We start from the raw sequence: 19,868 nt of genomic DNA on the forward strand, positions 1-19,868 counted from the left end.
CTTTTTGCACAGAGCACTCAGGGACATTCTGTTCGCACTCGGAACACACAGAACTCATTGCTTAAAAGAGTAATTGTTCACAGTGGATGGCTGAAGAGGAAGTGAAGAAGTGGAAACAGAGCTAAGGTTCCCACGGCACCGCTAAAGAACACATAAAAGAATTGGGATCCAACTTTTCCAGGGAAAGGTGAACAGAGGCAGGAAAAAAAGTAGAAATGAGGTGCAACAAAGGAAGATGTTAAATGATGAATTTATGTGAAAGGATTTAGAGAGGAGATGAGGGTTTTGCATAAGGAATTTCAGACTTTTGTTCTGCTGCTGTTCTGCATGAATTAGGAGTGTGATCTATGCATTTAATCTTCTTCTCATGTCCAAAAGGACTGAGAGGAGGTGGCTGTGCTAAACGTAAGGGTGGAAGCAGAATGGCACATAGGCTAGGGAAGAATTGGTTTAGGTAACGGAAATAAAATAAATTCGAAGTTTTAACCTCCCTGAGCAGATTTGCAATGATTCTGCAACTGTATATTGCCTGATGTGGTTGGTGTAAGGGAAAGAGCACAGCTCTCGGAGACATATCGATCTGGAATCAGATCCTACCTCGGCCATTTCCTTGTCTACTTGTGACCGTAAGCGAGTCTCTTACTTTCCTTCAACTTTAGGTTCCCATTTGAAAAACAAAACAAAACAAACATAATACAGGATTTTTGTAAAGATTAAGTCAATGGTATACTATTTATATCTCTATTTCTACATCTGTTCTTATAAATCTCTCTCTACCTGCACCTGTACTTCTGTCCATGTCTACATCTGTATCTACCTAGCGCTTAAGAGGTGCTCTATGAATGTTTACTGCCTTCTGCCTTGCTGTATTAATCAACTTAATAATGATTTTAACCAATATTTGTTAAGTGTTTCATGCCAGCATTGCGCTGGTTTCTGGAGATGACGAAACGGTGATGGAGATACAGACACTGCCCTTGAGAAGCTAAAGAGAGAAATGGACATACAGACTCCATGATTCCAGATATCACATGGTTTCAGAGAGTTAGCTGAGACAGCTGGGTTCAGGCACTGTCAGCTTGTTGCACTTGGGGCTGATGTCATGACCTGTCATTGAATCATGTCATCGCCTTTGCATAAGCACACTGAAGAAACATGCTACAAGGACAGAAGTTATTCTTCTTTTCATTAGAGGACACTGTGCTCTTTTCAAGCAGGCCTGAGTTAATCATTTTGGAGTCACTCTGGAGAAGTTCATTAACTGACATGATAGTCCTTGTTTGTTTCAGTGCCTGGCTGGTCTACACAGCTCCTTCCTCCTTATCTCGTTCCCTTCATCCTTCCCTCTGTCCTGCTGCCTTCTATTTCTTTCCCTCTCTTCTTTTCGTTCATTTAAGAAAGTTTTATGTAGTGCCTACCAAGTGACAGACTCCATTTTAGTCACTGGGGATGTACCAGTTAACAAAAGAAAGTGTCTGTTCTCATGGAGATTATATTCTGTTAGTGGACAACAGATAGATAAGAAAACAAATAAATACATAAGATGACAGTTGATGTAACTATGAAGGAATAAAAAGCAGGGCAAAGACACAGAGAATGGACAGTAGTGGAGGGGTGTGTGCGTGCTAGTTTAGATCCAGGAAGACCTCTCTGATGAAGTGACATTTGAGCAGAGACCTGAACCCAGTAAGGGAACTAGCCATTCATTATCTAGGAGAAGAGAATCCTAGGAAACAGGGATAACAAAGGAAAAGGGAATAACAAAGGTAAAGGCCATGAAAAGAGAAAGACCAGGGAGGCAGGATAGAGTAAGCAAGGAGAGAGAGGAAGGAGATGAGACTAGAGAAATGGAGGGAATGCCACTTGGGATGATGCTATGATCCACTATGCTAGACCACTGGATTTTATTCTAAATAAGGTGGGAACACACTGGAGGACTCTGAATGAAGAAGTGACTTAGTCTGCTGCAAGGGGAGCAAGGCAGAGAAGTAAAATAGGGCCATTGTGGAGTAGGGAGACCTTTTGAAGGCTATGGAACAGACTAGGTGATGGTGAGTGGGAAGACTGGGATGGCAGGAATTAGATGTTCTTTGACATTGCCAGGTAGAGCCTACAGGATATACTGACGAATGGCATGTAGGGCGAAAGAGGGAGACACAAACTGTGGGTGATTCCAAGGCCTATGGTCTGAGTAACTGACAATGGAATTTCCACTTACTGAACTGGGGGGTGGTAAAGAAAAAAACATGTATTAAGGGATGCAGGGAATCAATATTTAAGAATGAGATATATTAAGTTGAGCATCCAATTAGAGATAGAGTTAGAAGGGAGGTCTGATCTATTAGCCATTCTAATAGGTGTGTAATGATACTCATTATTGTCTAAATCTGCAATTTCCTAATGACATTTGATGTTGAACATCTTTTCACATGCTTGTTTCCCGTATATCTTTGATGAGATGTCCAGGTGGCTTGTTCATTTTTCAGTTGGGTAGTTTTTTTTTTTTTAATTGTTGAGATTAAGAGTAGTTTGCATATTTTAGATAGCAGTCCTTTGTCAGATATGTCTTTTGCAAATATTTTCTCCCAGTCTGTGGCTTGTCTTCTCATTCACTTGACAGTGTCTTTCACAGAGCAAAAGATTTCAATTTTAATGAAGTTCAGGTTATTATTTCTTTCATGATCATGTCTTTGATGTTGTATCTAAAAAGTCATGACCATACCCAGTCATCTACATTTTCTCTTATGAGAAAAATCACCTATCACCTGTCACCTACATGCCCCAAACCACACACAAATAAAAACAGAATCTTTAAATTTATACTCAGGTTGGCTCCCAGTAGAACATACAGACTTTCATATTTTCCACACATTTTCAAGTGTTTCTAGAGAATCTTTATGAAACAATATACAATGATAGTTATCTGCCTCTGCTTCGGTTATAAACTATTGTAAGGTACTGAATTTTGCAGGTTATCTGCAGAGGTGGTAACCTGCATTCCTCCTTTTCCAACTCTTAAGTCTCAAGTCGTTTCAGTAGAGCTGAATTTTATGAGCGTAAGGAATTTGAACACCCACTCATGCAACATGTAAATTGAGCAACTTCTTTTCCTCTTTGGGAGGTAGTGTGTATCCAAGGTGTGTCTCAGTGGTTCAGAACACAAGCCAGACTTCCTAGGTGCAAATCCCAGGCCTACCAACGACCTGTTTTGTGATCTCTGCCTTACAGCTTAACATCTGCCTTAGTTTCCTCATCTGTAAGATGCAGAATCGAATAGTACCTATCTCACAGGGTTATTGTGAATACAAAATAGGTTAATATATGAAAAGTGAATGACACATTGTAAACACTAACAAAAATTAACTCTTACTGCCTTCAACGCCTATCATGGCCCTGGAACACTGCAGGTGACTTGTAAATCTTTATTAAACGAATGACTAATTCTAAGATGAGAGCACTGTATCAACATCCCTGCCACTTTTTTTCCAGGGTGGGGGAGGTAATTGTGTCCTATGATCATACAAAACTTTCATTTATTTATTCCTTTTTAGAAACTCTCCATTAGATCAAAAAAGAGGCAGTTGATTAAGTTCACTGCTAAAGGATATACAAGTCACATTGGCACCTGATTGTACTAAATTGGGACTTACAAAATAATACACTTCGGAGTAAGAGGAATTTTAATTTTTTCATTTTAAGGTACCAAATATAGAAAGGAACACGGAGTTTCAGAACCCAAGTGTCTTCTGCATCGTTGGGCTCGTGGAAAGATCATTCTTTCTAATTGGCAAACAGGGCTAAGCTTCTCCCTCATGGGTAATGCCGGGGAGAGGTACGGGCCTAATTAGACTTTATATTCCCAACACCTGTCACAGTGCCTGGCAGTCAGTAGAAAGCAAGAAAAAATATTTTAAAGGGTTGAAATATTAAATAACCAAAGCAACCAGGGCCTCAAACCTTTTTCTTCATGTCAACTTCCACCTACCTCGATGGACCCAAGTCTTCCTCTCAGAAAGACAATCCAGGGAACAAATAAAAAGGATCCAGTTGAAACCTCTTCTGGAGTTATGGGAACCACCTCCTCCGTTTGCTGCTACGGAGGGTAAGAAGGGCAGAGATGAGGCTTGGGGAAATGGAGCGGGTCTGAGTGGCAGAGCAGTAGCCGAGTCCCACTTGGCTGGGGTCCCGCGGGTTCGTTGGTTACCCCGCCCCGTCCCGCACCCGTCCTCATTCTCGCACTTGGAAACAAGCGATCAGCAATACAAGCCTGGAAGCCTGGGGCGCCGCGTCTCCGAGATGGGCCTGGGGGACTCCCGCCGCCGCAGAGAGGGAACTTCCTGGGGCCCCCACAGCATCCTAGCCAGAGCTGGACTCTGGCCCTCAACCCTGCGTCCCGCGCGCGGCTACCCTGGGGGCAGCCAGGGCGCGGCCGCCCCGAAGGAGGCCCCCGCCGCCGCCGCCGCCGTGGGTCCGCTGCTGGAAGACCTCAGACGGCGGCTGGTGCGCGCCTTCCAGCGGGCGGTGCCTCGCGGGGGCTTGCGGCGCTCGCGGGAGGAGGCGGCGGCGGCGGCGGCGCGGGAGGAGCAGAGCCGGGCGCGCGTCGAGAGCGCCCTGGCCGGGCTGCGCGCCGAGCTGGTGAGCGCGCTGGCGGCCGCCGCTCGGGGCCGCCTCTCCCTCTTCCCCTCCTGGGCCCCCGGCCTCGAGCCGCGCATGTGGCCCACCCAGGACTCGGAAGGCCGAGGGATGCTTTCCCCAGGGTGGGGAAAGGGTGAGGCGGTGCACCGCGGTGGAGCTGGGCGCTGGCCGTCCATCTGTCTGCAGGGTTTGACGCGCCTGCCTCCCCAGCAGCATCCGGGAGAAAAGGGGTCCTGCAGGGCCCGGAGTGCCGGCTGGCTTTAGAGGGCTGAGCCTCTAGTGACACATGCCAAACCGCATACTGTTCCTGTTACTTTAGGGATGCTAATTAGCAGATTTGGGCTTCAGTTGACTCATCTGTAAGATGCAGATAATAAACTCATAGGACTGCTGTACGTATTATATGAGATAATGTTACATTAAGTGCCTAGAATGTGCATACTACTCAGTGAGCCTTATTGTTATGATAATTATTATAGACCTTGGAGTTTTTTAAATTGTATTCCCCAAATGACAAATACATAGATATGAATGATCAAAGGATTTCCCAGAAAGGAGTAGAGAATTTCACACATGCACAGATGCTGTGTTCCTGGAATGCAGACCACCATCAATGTCTTGGCCAACTATTACACCATTGTGTACGACCAGTCATGAAGAAGCAAAAGAGTGGATGCTTAACACCATCACCGCTAGAAGCAGCAGTTCCTGATAACAGACCATTAGCCAGATTTCTGTAGGAATCGACACACATCCAACCATGTGTCCATGCACATGGGTGGGATTTATGTAAGGAATAATGATGAACAGGTTCAATTGATTTAGAGACATGTTGCTATTTATGAAATGTTACTTATTCTATTATTTGTTGTTTTAATTGTTCTACTTAGTGAGATGCATTGATTTCTAGGATCTCTGAGTGAACTTCAAGGGTTCTATATACCTAAAATTGTATGCCAAATTCTGTATGTATATAAAGTGCACTTCTCTCTTCAGAGTGGGTTCACAGCTTTCACCAGATTCTCAAAGGGATCTGTGAGGAAAGAAGCAAGGAACGATTGGTATTGGACTTTCCTAAATAGGTGTGAGTTACATATACTTAGATGGTGAGCCATTATCAATAATTTAACTGCTTGATTTTTGGCATGAAAGTACAGGATGGATTTTCATCAGTTTATCCATTTATTCATTCCTTCACTCTGTCTTTTAACAAACACAGAGATAACCTGCCGTGTTATGTGCACCAGCAGTGCACCCTTAGTTATGGATACAGTTATGAACAGGAAACAAATTCTGTGCTCAAAATCATCAGTCTGGTGTAGTCTGTGTGCTATAAGAGGCACAGGTACAGAACAATGTGGAAGCACAGACAAGGTGGTACAGGGACAGCTTCTAAGAAGAGTTGGCATTTGGCTGGGTTCAGCACGAAGAGGGTAGAAGAGGCATTCTAAGCAGAAGGGCAGAAGATGTGGCTCAGTATAACGTGTTTATTCTGGGATAGGCAAGGTTCCTGAGCAGCTGCAGTGGGGGCTGGTGTGGGAAGAGTGCCCGAAATGAAGCTGGAAGAATGGGACAGGGTTACAGTGCATCCCTGCCACACTGGGGAACTGAAGCTTCCCACAGGCAAGGTGCAGGGGCCTCTTGGGCTACTGGTTGGGTTGTTACTGTTAATGCCTGTTTGCTGGATGTTCATTACTGTATTCTTTGCAAATTCTTGCTATCTGAGAAGTGGTTCCAGGTGCTAAAGAATGAAGAAACATATGTCAGAAGAAAATGGAACGAACATTTTATCCAATGACTTTATTTTTGTAAATTCAGAGGGAACCACCAATATTTGCTTTTTACCAATGGAATGCCCTGGTTCATCCTGGGGTGGTTTCTGTTGGTGAGCTGATGAGGGGTTTTAAGCAGAGAGAACATGGTTCTCATGAATTGCATTAAACAAGACCCTAACTGAAGAAATATGCAAATAGTTGATCACTAGTTCTCAACTGTAATATAAAGATTATGTTGGACTAAGCTTTGCTGGACTCCCTCTTAGGTAAACTGCCTGGGAGATCTATTTTTAAATACATGGGACCTTTACAGATTCTCATTGGAGGGTATAAATCAGCCTTGCTCTATAGCAAGTTTCACTCTAGAGTGAAAGCTGTTAGATTCTGCAAGTACACATAACTGTACATGTGCCTCTAAGGGGTGGTTAAATGTTTTTGCTCAACAGGGAGACCATTTAGAATCCTGAAGACTTGAAATGACAAGTAATGAAGTAAATGGGCCCAGGTCCTGAAAGCTCAGATGGCCCTGGGCAGTCATCCTGGAGCTCAGAAGGCTCATAAAGATAAATGATTTCCTTGCAGATCACATGCCATTGCTTGAAAACAGCCATCCATGCACAGGAATTTTTCACATGGACGGCTCTGTGCAACAGCTATTTTCGTTTTCCTTGCAAGGCCATTTCGAAAGCTATTTGTATGTCCAGATTTTACCTTGTATAGAAAGTCAGTTTTACAGTCAGGGCAAACAGTCAGAACTGGAGAATAAGATGACAAATACATCTCTCTCGATATCTTATTTTCCTTTCCTACAAAGTCCTTATTTTTCCTGTGCAGAGAGCAGTTTCATTTGATCCGTATCTCAGGCTAATAAAAATCCTTATTGTTTTTCTAACTTTCAGCTGGAAATGCATTTCCAAAATCACCAGCTGGCCAGAACTTTGCTGGATTTAGACATGAAAATGCAGCAATTGAAAAAGGAGTATGAACTGGAAATTGCATCAGAATCTCAAAGCTCAGAAGATAATGCCGTGAATCCGGAATGAAGAAACTCATAGATGAGGATCTGAACCCTAAAAATAACATAGATGTCTCTGAAACAATCCCAACAGTAACATTATGGATGCTTTGCATGAGATTTTAGGGTCAATTTATGGGCCCCAAATTTTGATGCCATGGGGAAGTGACAGAAAGCATTTAAGAAAGGGGAGAGAGAAAATGATGTGTTAAAAGTTTTAAAGTGAGTTATTCATTGTTCTGGCTGGGAAAGAGATGTAAAAAGAATATACTGAACAATGCCTTAATGCCGATTTCTAGCACGCTATCTTGTGCCACCTTAACTTTAGCATTACCTGAACTTTCTGAATCTGTGCTTGTTTCTGTTTTACTTGATTATTCTTGGTTTGTCTGCCAAGTTAGCTGTTCAGTAGGCTTCCCTCCCTGCTCACCTCTCTCTCTCTCTCTTTTTTTTTTTTTTTTTTTGAGAATCACTTCTGCCTAGATGCCAACTATACCCTATTAAGGATGCCTCACCTCTCTGGAATACAGTCAGGCAGATGAAGGCAGTTTGATCAACTTGTCCTCAGGAGTTCTGAACTAGAACTAAAGGAGTAGATGAGTATTGGAAGCTGATGGTAGAAGCTGTTGGGTAGGGGGGCTTGGAAGCTACTGGTGGCCACCATGTGAGAAAGTGTGAGCTCTAATAAAGGAGGTTGAAACAGCACCACTGAGAGCGCAAAAGGGGAGAGAGAGCTGCGCTTCCTTGTCTCTGGGGTCCAGCTCTTGAAAACCCCAGCCCTTGCTGTCATTTGGACACATGAAAATACTCTAGCATCCTCCTGATAAAAATCTCCTTTTGCCTACATCAATTGAGTGGGAGTTTTATGACTTGTACTCAAAAGATTCCTAACTGGCACAATTCCTTTGTTAAGCTTTTAGGAGTTAAAAAGGTTTGTGTTGAATTAGAACATCTACCTTTACCTTAAACATGCCGCCTTCTTAATGCAAAAATAAAGTTAAAAAAAATGTTGCAGATCTCAGTGATATTAATAATGGTCATTATCTGTAAAAAATAAAAATTAATTTATAAAATGTATGTGATTTTAATACTTAACAATAAAAATTAGTTCTGGAAGACAAAAGAGAACAGAATGGATGTGGTCTTTCTCTTAAAATAAATACAAGTTGTTTTATGTATGTGAGGTTTTAAGGATTATCTGAACCAAGTTTAGTTTGTCCTTAACTTGTTTTTTGTCACTAGAAGTGAATTATTTAAGCTCTTTGGTACTTAATTTCTTCCCTCTGTTAAACTGAGGTATTACTATGCTTAACTTACAGAACATTGTCAATGAGCTATTGGCAACATTCTGATATGTAACCCCTGGATTTCTTGAGCAATTCTGTATTTGAGCTCTTGGCTGATAAATATACAGACTGGTTTCTTAAATTATATTTGTAAAACATTTCCTATATGTCTCCTCCTCAAAGTCATAGACATTCTAAGGAAAGAGGCGGTGGAATTCCTCATGATCCCTTCTTCGAGAAAGATTCTACTCAAATGTCAGAGAGGTGATTCTAAACTATATTTTATAATTTAATATTCATAAATTGTTGTGATTTTGTGTTTAGCAAATATTTAAGATGATTCTTTTATAAGCTCAATTCCTTGCAGAAAACAGAGAAGCTCACATTGGTTAGCATTCATGTGAGTAATTCGATTATCCTAAATGTACTCTATTGGGACTCAAAAGAGAAAAACTTAAAAAAGAGAACTTCTGAAAATGGAGGCATTATTTTCTACTTTTTTAGACAAAAAAAAGTCCACCATTTACAATAAAGTCTTTGGTCGCTAGTTTTTTGGGGTTTTTTTTTTGTCCTATCTTTCAGTGATAAACTTTGGATCACTGTATCTTTGAGGAATGACAGATGGAGAAACAGAATAAGAAAGTCTTTGTTTCAAAAGCCTCTTACTTTTGGAAGCCTCACCAGCGGAGGTGGCCTGTGATATTAGCTGTTGATAGAGAAATACAGTGAGAACTTGATAGTTGGGACACTATTGCTATTAAATGCTGTTGTTTCGTTTCCTCTCATAAAGTGAATTCTGCTCTCATATGGCATCCATCATCTGTTTTTATTTAAGAAGCAGAAGCCAGATTGTGTTCATATTTTTTCTTTGCAACTGCACTCAGCTATTTGCTGTTAGTTTGCTGGATTCTCATCCCGTCCGCTGCTCATGGAAAGACAACAGGGACTCTTTCCTAAAGGGATGCAGGGATGGGCTTCCAATGGCCACCTTTCCCCACTTCCCAGAGCGTTTAAATAAGCTAGAGCAACAGTGTGACATGCTAAAGAAATATGAGGTGGATGGGACTAAACCACCGCCAGCTGGAGGGGAAAATGAGAAAATAATTATTACCTAAATTACGCAGCAGGGAAGCAGTAACTGGGTAAGTCGAAGAAAGTAAGATGTTCCTCCTCACAGGGGATAGAGAGGGCCAAAGAAGAAGAGCTGAAAAAACAGTTTAGCGAGGAAAATACAGCATTTCGGTTTTTCAAATGTGGATTTCTCACAGCTTTAATTATTGGGGGGGGCATGTTAGCAGGGAACTGTTCGCTCTATGGTACTTGGTTTGCAGCTACTAGTGAAGAGGGCCAGATTAATTACGACAATTAGGAGCATCGCGCAGGTCGTTAGGTATTAAATCCCTTTCCAGGTGGCCTGGATGAATCTATGTTCTGTTTGGCCTGCCGAGCTACTTCTGCTGTAACAGGTGCTTCTGGAGCTCCCAGGCTGGGGACGTGATGGCTGAGCCTGCAGCAGTGTGATGACAAGAATCCCATCTCCCCTGGTCCCTTCCCTGGCAGGGTACCAGACCCCAGTGCAGCCATCGGTTCTGTTTATTTACCACTATTATCACTGCCGGAGTCCCTCCCAGCCCTGAGCCTGGCACCAGGCCCTCCGGTGCCAGCTGCTTCCTCTCTTTCATTGTTGCCGCTGCCACCCCTGCCGCCGCCTCTCCTGCTTCTTTGGCTGTATTACTAATGCGGGTTAGGGGAGGATTAGAGATACGGGTAAGTTTAGCGTTGAACCTATGCCACTCTGCCCACCTCTGGGCCTGGCAGCCTCTTGTTTCCCCTGAACCAAGTGCTGAACGATGTAACTTGGAGATGGGTGCACGTCTCCCATAGCAGTGATTCCGGATCCTGCCTCTGATCAGTGCTGGGGCTTAAGAGGTTCCGCCTCTTCCTTAGGAATGACAGTGCCACCATCCCTCCCTGCTGGGACCAGTGCAGGAGAGACCCTTGGAATGCAGTGGTAATGAAACCAGCAATGACATGAGCTGCCTCTCCTGTGACGGGTGTTGTGGCAAGAACACCACAGGTATTAGCTAATTTAATCCTCACAATGAACTGCAGGCAGGTAGGACAAGTTTTGGGAGTCATTTGGCTTTGGTATTTAATCCTGAATCTGCCACTTGCCAACTTTGTGACCTAAAGCAGATTGCTTTAATTTCTTTAGATCTGTCTAAAGAAGCTCGTCAAAATGGTACCCATCTTATTTGAATCTTGAGGAGCCCAAATTGAAGAACCTCGAAGCAATTTTGGGATACGGAGCGAGTGGTGAAGGCTCTTCTACTTACTGTGTGTTTCTTTCTTTCACATCTTCAGTTCTACATGATCTCACTACCTTTTTGGACTCAGACCTTTCCTGTGCCTCTTTCTTCATTGCATCTTTACGTCTCTGTAACACTCTGCCACCTGCTCTCTGTTGTCATGTTGACTCTGAGTTTCCTCTGCTGATTGATGAATTGACTCACCAAACTTGAGAGGAGGCACCCAGGAGATAGGAATGGTCAGTATCTGCTACTTACCAGCCCCCGATTCTGCCTGGCACAGTGCTACGTGCATTCAGATGTGATTGTCTCCTCAACACTGGGAGGTGGGAACTATCGCTTCTCCCATTTTATAGAGGAGGAGAATGAGTATGAAATAGGCTAGCAAGTGGAGCTGTCAAGATTCTTATCCACTAGAGATGATCATATTGAGTGAAGTAAGACAGAGACAAATATCATGTGATATCAGTTGTGTGGAATCTAAAAACAGTGATACAAATTCTATTTCCAAACCAAAAACAGACTCACGGACATAGAAAACAAACTATGGTTACCAAAGGGGAAGGGGCAGGGGAGGGATAAATTTTAAGGATTGGGGATTAACAGATACCCATTACTATATATAATGAGGATCTACTGTATAGCACAGGGAACTATATTCAATTTCTTGTAAGAACATAATAGAAAAGAATCTGAAAAGAAAAAAATATACGTGTATATGTATAACTGAATCACTTTGCCATACACCTGAAACTAACATTGTAAATCAACTACGCTTCAGTAAAAAATTTAAAAAGAAAAGATTCTCATCCACGGTTGAGACCCTTTCAAAGTAACAAGGGAGACCCACACACTAGTGAATCAATTCCACATTGTAATAGAAAGGGTAATAGAAGCCTGTATGACGTTCTAGGGATGCTTTTTGCAAGGGTCAAACAAAAAAGTTTGCTTTTCCCAAATTACTTGTTTTCACCTGGAAACAAGCCCTTATTTTGGGCTTCATGTTCTACATTAAACTAGCTGGGTGATCTGGGACCAATTACTCCACTCCATTTGAGCCTCATTTTACTCACTTAAAAATGAGAAGAGTGGAGAGTCTCTAAAACACTCTTCTCACTTGGAAACTATTCTATTATAATCCTGCTGGCTTGTAACTGGACGGTCCAATCACTCACCTCTGCCTTGCCCAGACTTCCTAACACTGCAGCAGCTCAGTGGGCTGCTGACTGTGCATCACTGGCCCCTGGTCGTGAACAGCACTCTCCCGGTCCCAGCCCTCGCCCTGATCACGGCCCTGGCAGCTGCAGACTTGATGATGATTCTTGTCACTCTCGGATGGCCTCTCTGCTCTTCTCACCCATTCTGTGGCCACAACCAGGGGGAAAGGTCACATTTGCACTTCAGAGGGAGACAAGTATTGCTCAGACCTTTTATGTGATGGATTTTGCAAGCAGCCTGGTGGATTGCCTGCCTAGGCGGCACTGCAGGCTGAGAGCAGCGTAAGGTGTAGTCAGGAGTGCAGCCTCTGGAATCAGGCGATGGATTTGGAATCTTGGCTCCTCTGTTGCCTCACTATGTTTTCATTTCTGAAATTCAGCTGCTTCTCTGTAAGCGATAATAATCACACCCAGCCACCCCATGGACTTACTGTGAAGATCTAACGGCTTAATGTATGTGGAGTGTTTAGAACTCTCTCACGTAGAGTTTATTATTATAACAGCCTGCCTAACACACATGTTGCTCATCCTTCTTGTCTACAGGAAGTGCCCAATTCCAAGAGGGAGACTGAGAATGACAATTTCACTTTTCCAAGCCCTACTGGGAGCTCAAGACGGCTATAGAATCCAGCTTTGTCCAGTAAGACATAGGGGAAGTTTGCTGGGGGGTTTCTGAGGAACATTTTCTTTTCCTACAAAAAGAGGTAAGCTCTCTTCCTCCTCGCTTCTTCCTTTCTTGCTTAGGAACATTGTCCCATGAGGTCGTAACGCTTGCACCTGCTGCAGCCACCCTGTGACCAAGATACACGGAGATACTCGGATGCTTTGAGGATGGGAAGACAGAAAGATGAAGAGAAGCAGTGTCTTTGATGGCATCACTGAGCTCTTGAGCCATCCTTGAGACTGCCTTCCTATGGCTGGCTTTTTTTTTTTTAATTTTTTTCTTGGGGGGAGGTAATTAGGTTTATTTATTTAAAAAAAATTTTTAATGAAGGTACTGGGGACTGAACAGAGGATCTTGTGCATGCGCTCTACCACTTGAACTATACCCTCCCCCTTTGCTATGGCTGGTCTGGATCTGTGAGGAAACAGCAATAATAAAACTCAATTGTTTAAGCCACTTTATTTAAGTATTTAGTTCCATGCACAGAACTAAGTGTTACTGACACACTTGAACCCCAGCAACCACCTAGGATGAAGGTTCAGGATGATGCATTATCTGACTGCAACCGTGGATATCAGAAACCATGGGCAAAGGACTCCAGAAACACCATTTGGTTGCTTAAATGCCTGTAGTGAGGACCCATCTTATTCAATAGGAGACCAATTAAAGCATATTGGAGGGAAACTTGTCTGAGAGGAACCCCCTCCCAAACCCTGTGCAATTCCACAGTAAATGTTCCGACTGTGGAAAATATTTCACACGCTCACACTTGTTAAGAGCAAGACGACAGGTCCAAAACGGAGTTACCTACGCTAAGCACCACCTCACCAAGCTGAGACTTAATTACAGTTCTGGATCTCCCAGAAATGGAATCTTGGAGTCAATCAGGAATCACGTGATCAGAGCTAGTCAAGTAATCTGTCTGATCGACCCCTGTCTTCCCCTAAAAGAAAGTAACCTTGCAATAACCAACCCATTTTTTTCACCGAGTATATCTTCCTTGTTCCCACTTCTTTCTGGCTATAAAAGTCTTTCATTTTGTACAGCTCCTTGAGCTCCTTTCTAGCTGCAAGATTGGATGCTGCCTGACTCGAATCGATTTTTGCTCAAATAAACTCCGAAAATTTTTAAAATGCCCCGGTTTATCTTTTAACACACTCCATTAAGGATATCCAAATGCCTATGGAACCTACTACCTAACTGATTCTGTCAGAGAAGCTATTTGATTTTTCAGCAACTGAAAGAAATTGGGATGAAATAATTTCCTAAAGTGTTTTAGGAGTGAGCTGGCAGCAAATACAGTAAACTGTTCATTAGCTCTTAAATTTTTATATCAGGGAAGTTTAGCAAACTGTCAAAAAACAGCCTAAAATCAAATCTCAACAAAAATTGCTTCTAAATTGGTCTCAAGGATGCTTGTCTCTCTAAACTTCTACAGGATTCAGTTAAGAACTGTCATGCAAAGAAATTTCTCGAGATTTCGAGGTGGGACTGTCAGGTTGCTGAGAGCACGACCAATATCCTGAGTCTACCAGTGTATACTGACTTGATGGTTTACTGTTTACCCCGAACCTTACCAAGTGCTTTACAGGTTACAATGTACTGGGTGCTGTCATAGCCAATAGCTTATTAAACCCACATTGACCCTCTTGGGTAGGTGTTGCTTGAGGCCGTTGAAATTTGAGGGGCAGCAACAAAGCATGCCTGTCTAACTCTGGGAACACTACCCTCATCTTGCTTCCTGAGATGTCACTCTCTAAGTGGCTGATGAAGTAGCAGGAAGCACAGCTCTGGGAGTCAGAAGACCCAGCTATGGGTGTCAGCTCTGAGCTGAACTTGCTGTGTGATACCTGGTGAATCACTAATGTCTCTGGGCTTCAATTTCCTCATTTATAAAGTGAGGAGTTGAACTCAAAATGATCTTTAAAATTCTTTGGGTTAAGCATTATTGTCTCTAGCTAAATGCTTTTGGAATCACTCTTTGAAACAATGTTGGCACCAATTCTTTAGTGTGAATTATTTCAGATGGTGATACGAAGACACTGACATTTAGAGTGCCTACAGTGAGCAAATAAAGGAACGAAATAGAAAAAAAAAAAGGAAAAATGCTAAATATAAATTCTTTGCACCTTATAATTGTACCTTAAGTTCACTTAACAGTATGAATCTAACAGGCCAAACATTCTTTGTTTCCTTCTTTCTCTCTCTCTCTGTCTCTCTACCCTCTCCCTCCTTCCCACTCTCCCTTCCTTTCTTCCTTTCTTCACTCAGCTTTACTGTTGTGCCTACTGGGTGACAGGCACTATTCTAGGCGTGTGTTGAGCATCAGCTTTGAAGTGAACATCGTGCTGGATACTGAGTACAGGACAACGGACATGAAAGACGGGTGCTAGCTCTCAGGGTGCGGACACTCTAGATGAAGGAGCAGATAGTTCAATAAGATCTTTTAATACAATGTGATGAATGCTGTGGTGGGGAAGAAATCAACGGGCTAAGGGAGTGAACAGGATGCACACTTAACCTGGATGTGATGGGAGAGGGAAGGCTATGGAAGCACAGCCAAGAGAAGGCTGGGGAGGGAAGAGGAGGAGCAGACAGTCTTAGGCAGAAGCAGCTGCTCCTGGACAGTCCCAGAGGTGAGCAAGTCATCACCTGCTGGGAGGAGGCACAGAGCCTCCACAGAGCTGGAGCTCTGAAGGAAGGCATAAGATGTGAGGGGTATGGCTGGACGGGTGGGCAGAAGTGACTACATGACGACAGGCCTTGAAAGCTATGCTTTGGATTTCAGGCTTTATCCTTAAGAGCAAGGGTAGCCATGAAAGAAGATTTTAAAATTTAATTTTTTATAGTAATACATGCACATAATACATAAAGACAGTAAAGTTTAAAAACCTTACTCCAAGACTGTCAGTGCCCTAACGGTATCCCTGCCTCCATATCATCCCAAAAGAGACCCCTCCCAATTCTTTTCCCTTCTAAATAACGTGTCTTTCTTTTGTTGATTTTAGACATTATGCTTTCCTATTATGACAAATGAGAATTCTAGTTTTCTTATACCCCCTCCTTCCAATCCCTTTACTCTTCCAAATACTAGAATTGGGGGAAAAGATCCCTTTCTGTAGAAGGTCACAGGCAGGTCCCCACCCACAACACAGTAGTGAGGGATACTGGATGTTTGCATTTAGTCACACCTCAGTTATTTTTAAAACAACTAAGTTCATTAAGATAATTGGCTAAGTATTTTGAGATAACGTGTGTGACCATAATTTCTGTCTCCTTATTTAGGAAACTCAAATGGGCAGGATCCAGGGGACTTCTACAGAAATTGAAGCAGTCACACCTGAACTGAAGGAAATGTAGGTTTCCACATCTTTAATGAGAATTTAACATTAGGAAACCTCCTTTTTTGATTTTTGTTTTAAAGAATGTGGAAGATACTCATGCTTGTCACTGTGTGATTTGTTTTATGCTTCTACTCTTTATGGCTCTTGTATCTTAACTGATAAATATCCTTAAGATTTCCTCAGGATCCTTAGCACAAAATAAAGGAAGGAAGAAAGGAAGGAAAGAAGAAAGACAAAATAAGTACAACTAGTTTCACTCAGTCACTTAAGATATAGTTGAGTTTCCTCTATTCATGTATAATACATACTTTTTTTTTTAAAGGGATTCATGATAACCTACGACAATATTCACAAAGTAAAGGCAGAAAAGCTAGTGTAATGTAATGCAAAGGCTGACACCAGGGTAAGGTCAGTAATGGAAATATTAAGTCTGGAATATTTGCAAGTAATGGATTAAATATTGAGCCCTAAGCCTTCTAACAATCAACAATAATAGCACAAAGATAACTTACTCTCTGTCTGGTTCAACATCACGACAAATTGTTTGCAATATACATGCCTAGGAAGTGACTAAATTACCTTACCTTATTGTTTAATTAACTGTAAAGCAATTAGGTCCAATGAAGGCTGCCCCAGGCGATGACAATTGGCTTTGGGATGGTTGAACATTAACCCTTGTAGAGCCGTAACTAAAAATAAGGACTAACTTTTTGTGCAGGCCAGTTTTCAGTGACGCAAATAAAAACCGTATCACCTGCATATTTTTAAAAATGTTTATCTTAATTCTTTCAAATAATCTTCTCTTTTCCCACCTCCATTTTAACCTTCTCATTCTACATTGATATGAAAACACTGGCATAGATTTTTACCCCATTACAGCTTTTATTCTCTCCAATCCATCACTAAACTGTTCTTACCGAGGCTCACCCTAGCCATGACATTAAAATCAAGGCCTCTTATGAGCATCAATAACCTGGGAGTAGTTTGAGTTTATTCTGTTTAGCCAATAGTCGATTCATTTTCACAGAATTAAAAATCAAAGAAAGATCAATAAAAGTCACAAAAACCACACGTGGCTTCTAACACTTTGATTCACCAGGTAGTAAATAGTGTAACCATAGCCATGTCTAAAGGCACTGCTTTTCACCTATGCAAATACCCTGCAAAGATCTGACTTCAATTTATGGAAACTGACACACTGCTTTATGAAGGATTACTTAGTGCATTAGCAGGTTCATAATTTGGGAGCAGTGTATGGTTGTCATTTTCATACACAAGGGAGGGTAATTTCCAAAATTCCTCCCACGTGCCAAGGAAGAGTGCAAGGATCACAGAAAAAATTGCAAGACTCAAGGAACTCAGAGTCTGGTGGGGAAGGGAAATAAGCCAGCAAACAGTTATGATGTAAAGTAACGGTATTAACATAGGTATTGCATAATAACTATACTTCGGTATTATGTAAGTATCTAAATTGGGCTGGGAGTTGGGGAGGTCAGGGAACACTCTGCTGAAAAACTGAGGGCATCTTCAGGCTAAAGGAGAAAGCTCATTTCATGAAATTGAGGAAATTACTTAAATTGGGCTTCATTTATTTCTCTGAAACACCAGGTCTGGAGGGAACCATGAGGCTGTCTAAAGTTTCCCTCTTAGATTTCAGGCAGGATTGTAATTACACCCTTTCAGAAACATGAGACTCAAACTTACACAAGTAATGTCTTTTAAAAATTGCGGTAAAATACACATAACAACATTTACCATTAGAGACATTTAGTACATTCACAGTGTTGTGCAACCATCACAACTATCTAATTCTAGAACATTTACATCACCTCAAAATGACACCCAATACCCACTAGGCAGTCACACCCCACGTCCCTCTCCCTCCAGACCCTGGCAACCATTAATATGCTTTCAGCATCTATGGATTTGCCAGTTCTGGATACTTTATATAAATGGAATCATACAATATGTGGCTTTTTGTGTATGGCTTCTTTCACTTAGCGTGACTTCAAGATTCATCCATATTGTTGCATCTATCAGTATATGCTATATTCATTCCTTTTATGGCTGAATAATATTCCATTTGATGGATATACCACCTTTATTTAGCTGTTCGTTAGTTGATGGACATTTGGGTCAACTTTTTAGCTACTGTGAATAGTGTTGCTATGAACATCTGCAAATTTTTATGTGAATACCTGTTTTCAGTTCTTTGGGGTTTAGAACAGGAATGGAACTGCTGGATCACACGGCTTTCTATGGAAACACAAACTGCTTGCCACAGCAGCGGCAGCATTTTACTGAGCTTATTTTTAACGAGAAAGTATTTCTTTCAAGGCCACCCTGTGCCTTGGTAATTTATACTCTCTTGACTTCAAAAGATTGCTTGGGGGATTAATAATCTTTGTGAAACTGTTAAAGGCCTTCCAAAAGCAGCCTTTACATAAATCAGAGGTATTCTGTACTCAGGCATTCATTACAGTATAGTGTGCAAGGAGTTGGATAGTTCAATAAATTTGTATGGAGTTTGATCCGTATCGGTGCGAGCTTTTACAGTTTTGGAAGACCCGAAGCTGAAAGGAGACAAACTGAGTTGAGTTAGTTTCCCTTGATCTGACCTGCTTTTCCTAATGAGATAGCAGAGGCATAAAGAAGCGCAATCCTTTTGAAGTATGGGCGTGCTGATTCAGGCTGTTACAGCCATTAATGAATTTATCTCTCTTCAGAATATTCTAATGAACTGAAACCCAAGATGGCTGTTAATTCAAAGCAGAAGCACAAACGTGGCTGAACAGATGACATTTGCGCTATTTTCGCAGACTTTCGTAGCGGTCTCTGAGAGAAAACCAAATGAAAAACAAATGTGAATTTTTTTTTTTTTTTTTGGATGGCTCTAGACTGTTTTAAAGACTCTTGCTGAAGAGAACAGACAATTACACACTTGTCTGAGCCTACTGCATATTTGGCTCACACATTGGTTCAGGGAAGCTCATCAGCTTAGCAAAGCATTTATGCAGCATCATTCTCCACAGCATCTGGATTCCTGGATGCCAGACGTTCTGAGAAAAACCTGTTTCCCAGGCTTGAATCAAGCCAAGGCTGGTTATAACGGATCAAGGTGACAGCAGAAGCTCACAGAGCAGGCAAAGAAGCCAAAATTAGATATCAAGAGCCCTGTCTATGTTTTTTCTTTATCATTTAAAAACTGCCTGATGCTACACAAAATCTCACGACAATCTACTTAAGCACCTTGTTGGGGAAGGCAGTACCTTCACATACCTTAACCCGGTAAACACTGTGAACAAGTTGTAAAAGTATTGAGTCTTTTTGTGTTATGCATTTTCCATTTCTTATTTTAGATCTTCACAACAATCCTGTAGATAGTACAAATAACTGGCATGGCTGAAATGCAAAACAAAAGACAGCTTATTCTAAAGCCTGAGATTTTGCAAATATGTTAGCTAGCTTCTCATAAAATAAGAAAAAAAATGTAAAAATAAAAATTTATTTGTTTACTTATTTTTACTGAAATAGAGTTGATGGGCAATATCATGTTAATTTTGGGTGCACTATGTAGTGATCTGGCATTTACATGTTATGAAATGATCACCACAATAAGTCTG

General features: G+C 41.9%; 1 protein-coding gene across 1 annotated transcript; it reads left to right on the forward strand.

Annotated features, from left to right (window-relative positions):
• The first annotated feature begins 3,819 nt into the window (after window positions 1–3,819).
• Window positions 3,820–9,256, forward strand: AARD (alanine and arginine rich domain containing protein). The gene is made up of 3 exons (XM_074352582.1): window positions 3,820–3,832; window positions 4,013–4,635; window positions 7,310–9,256. The coding sequence occupies exons 1-3, from the start codon at window positions 3,820–3,822 to the stop codon at window positions 7,451–7,453; spliced, it is 780 nt and encodes a 259-aa protein (XP_074208683.1). The 3' UTR covers window positions 7,454–9,256.
• The last annotated feature ends 10,612 nt before the right edge of the window (window positions 9,257–19,868 follow it).

This window comes from Camelus bactrianus, chromosome 25, assembly GCF_048773025.1.
Source record: "Camelus bactrianus isolate YW-2024 breed Bactrian camel chromosome 25, ASM4877302v1, whole genome shotgun sequence".
Taxonomy (NCBI): Eukaryota; Metazoa; Chordata; class Mammalia; order Artiodactyla; family Camelidae; genus Camelus; species Camelus bactrianus.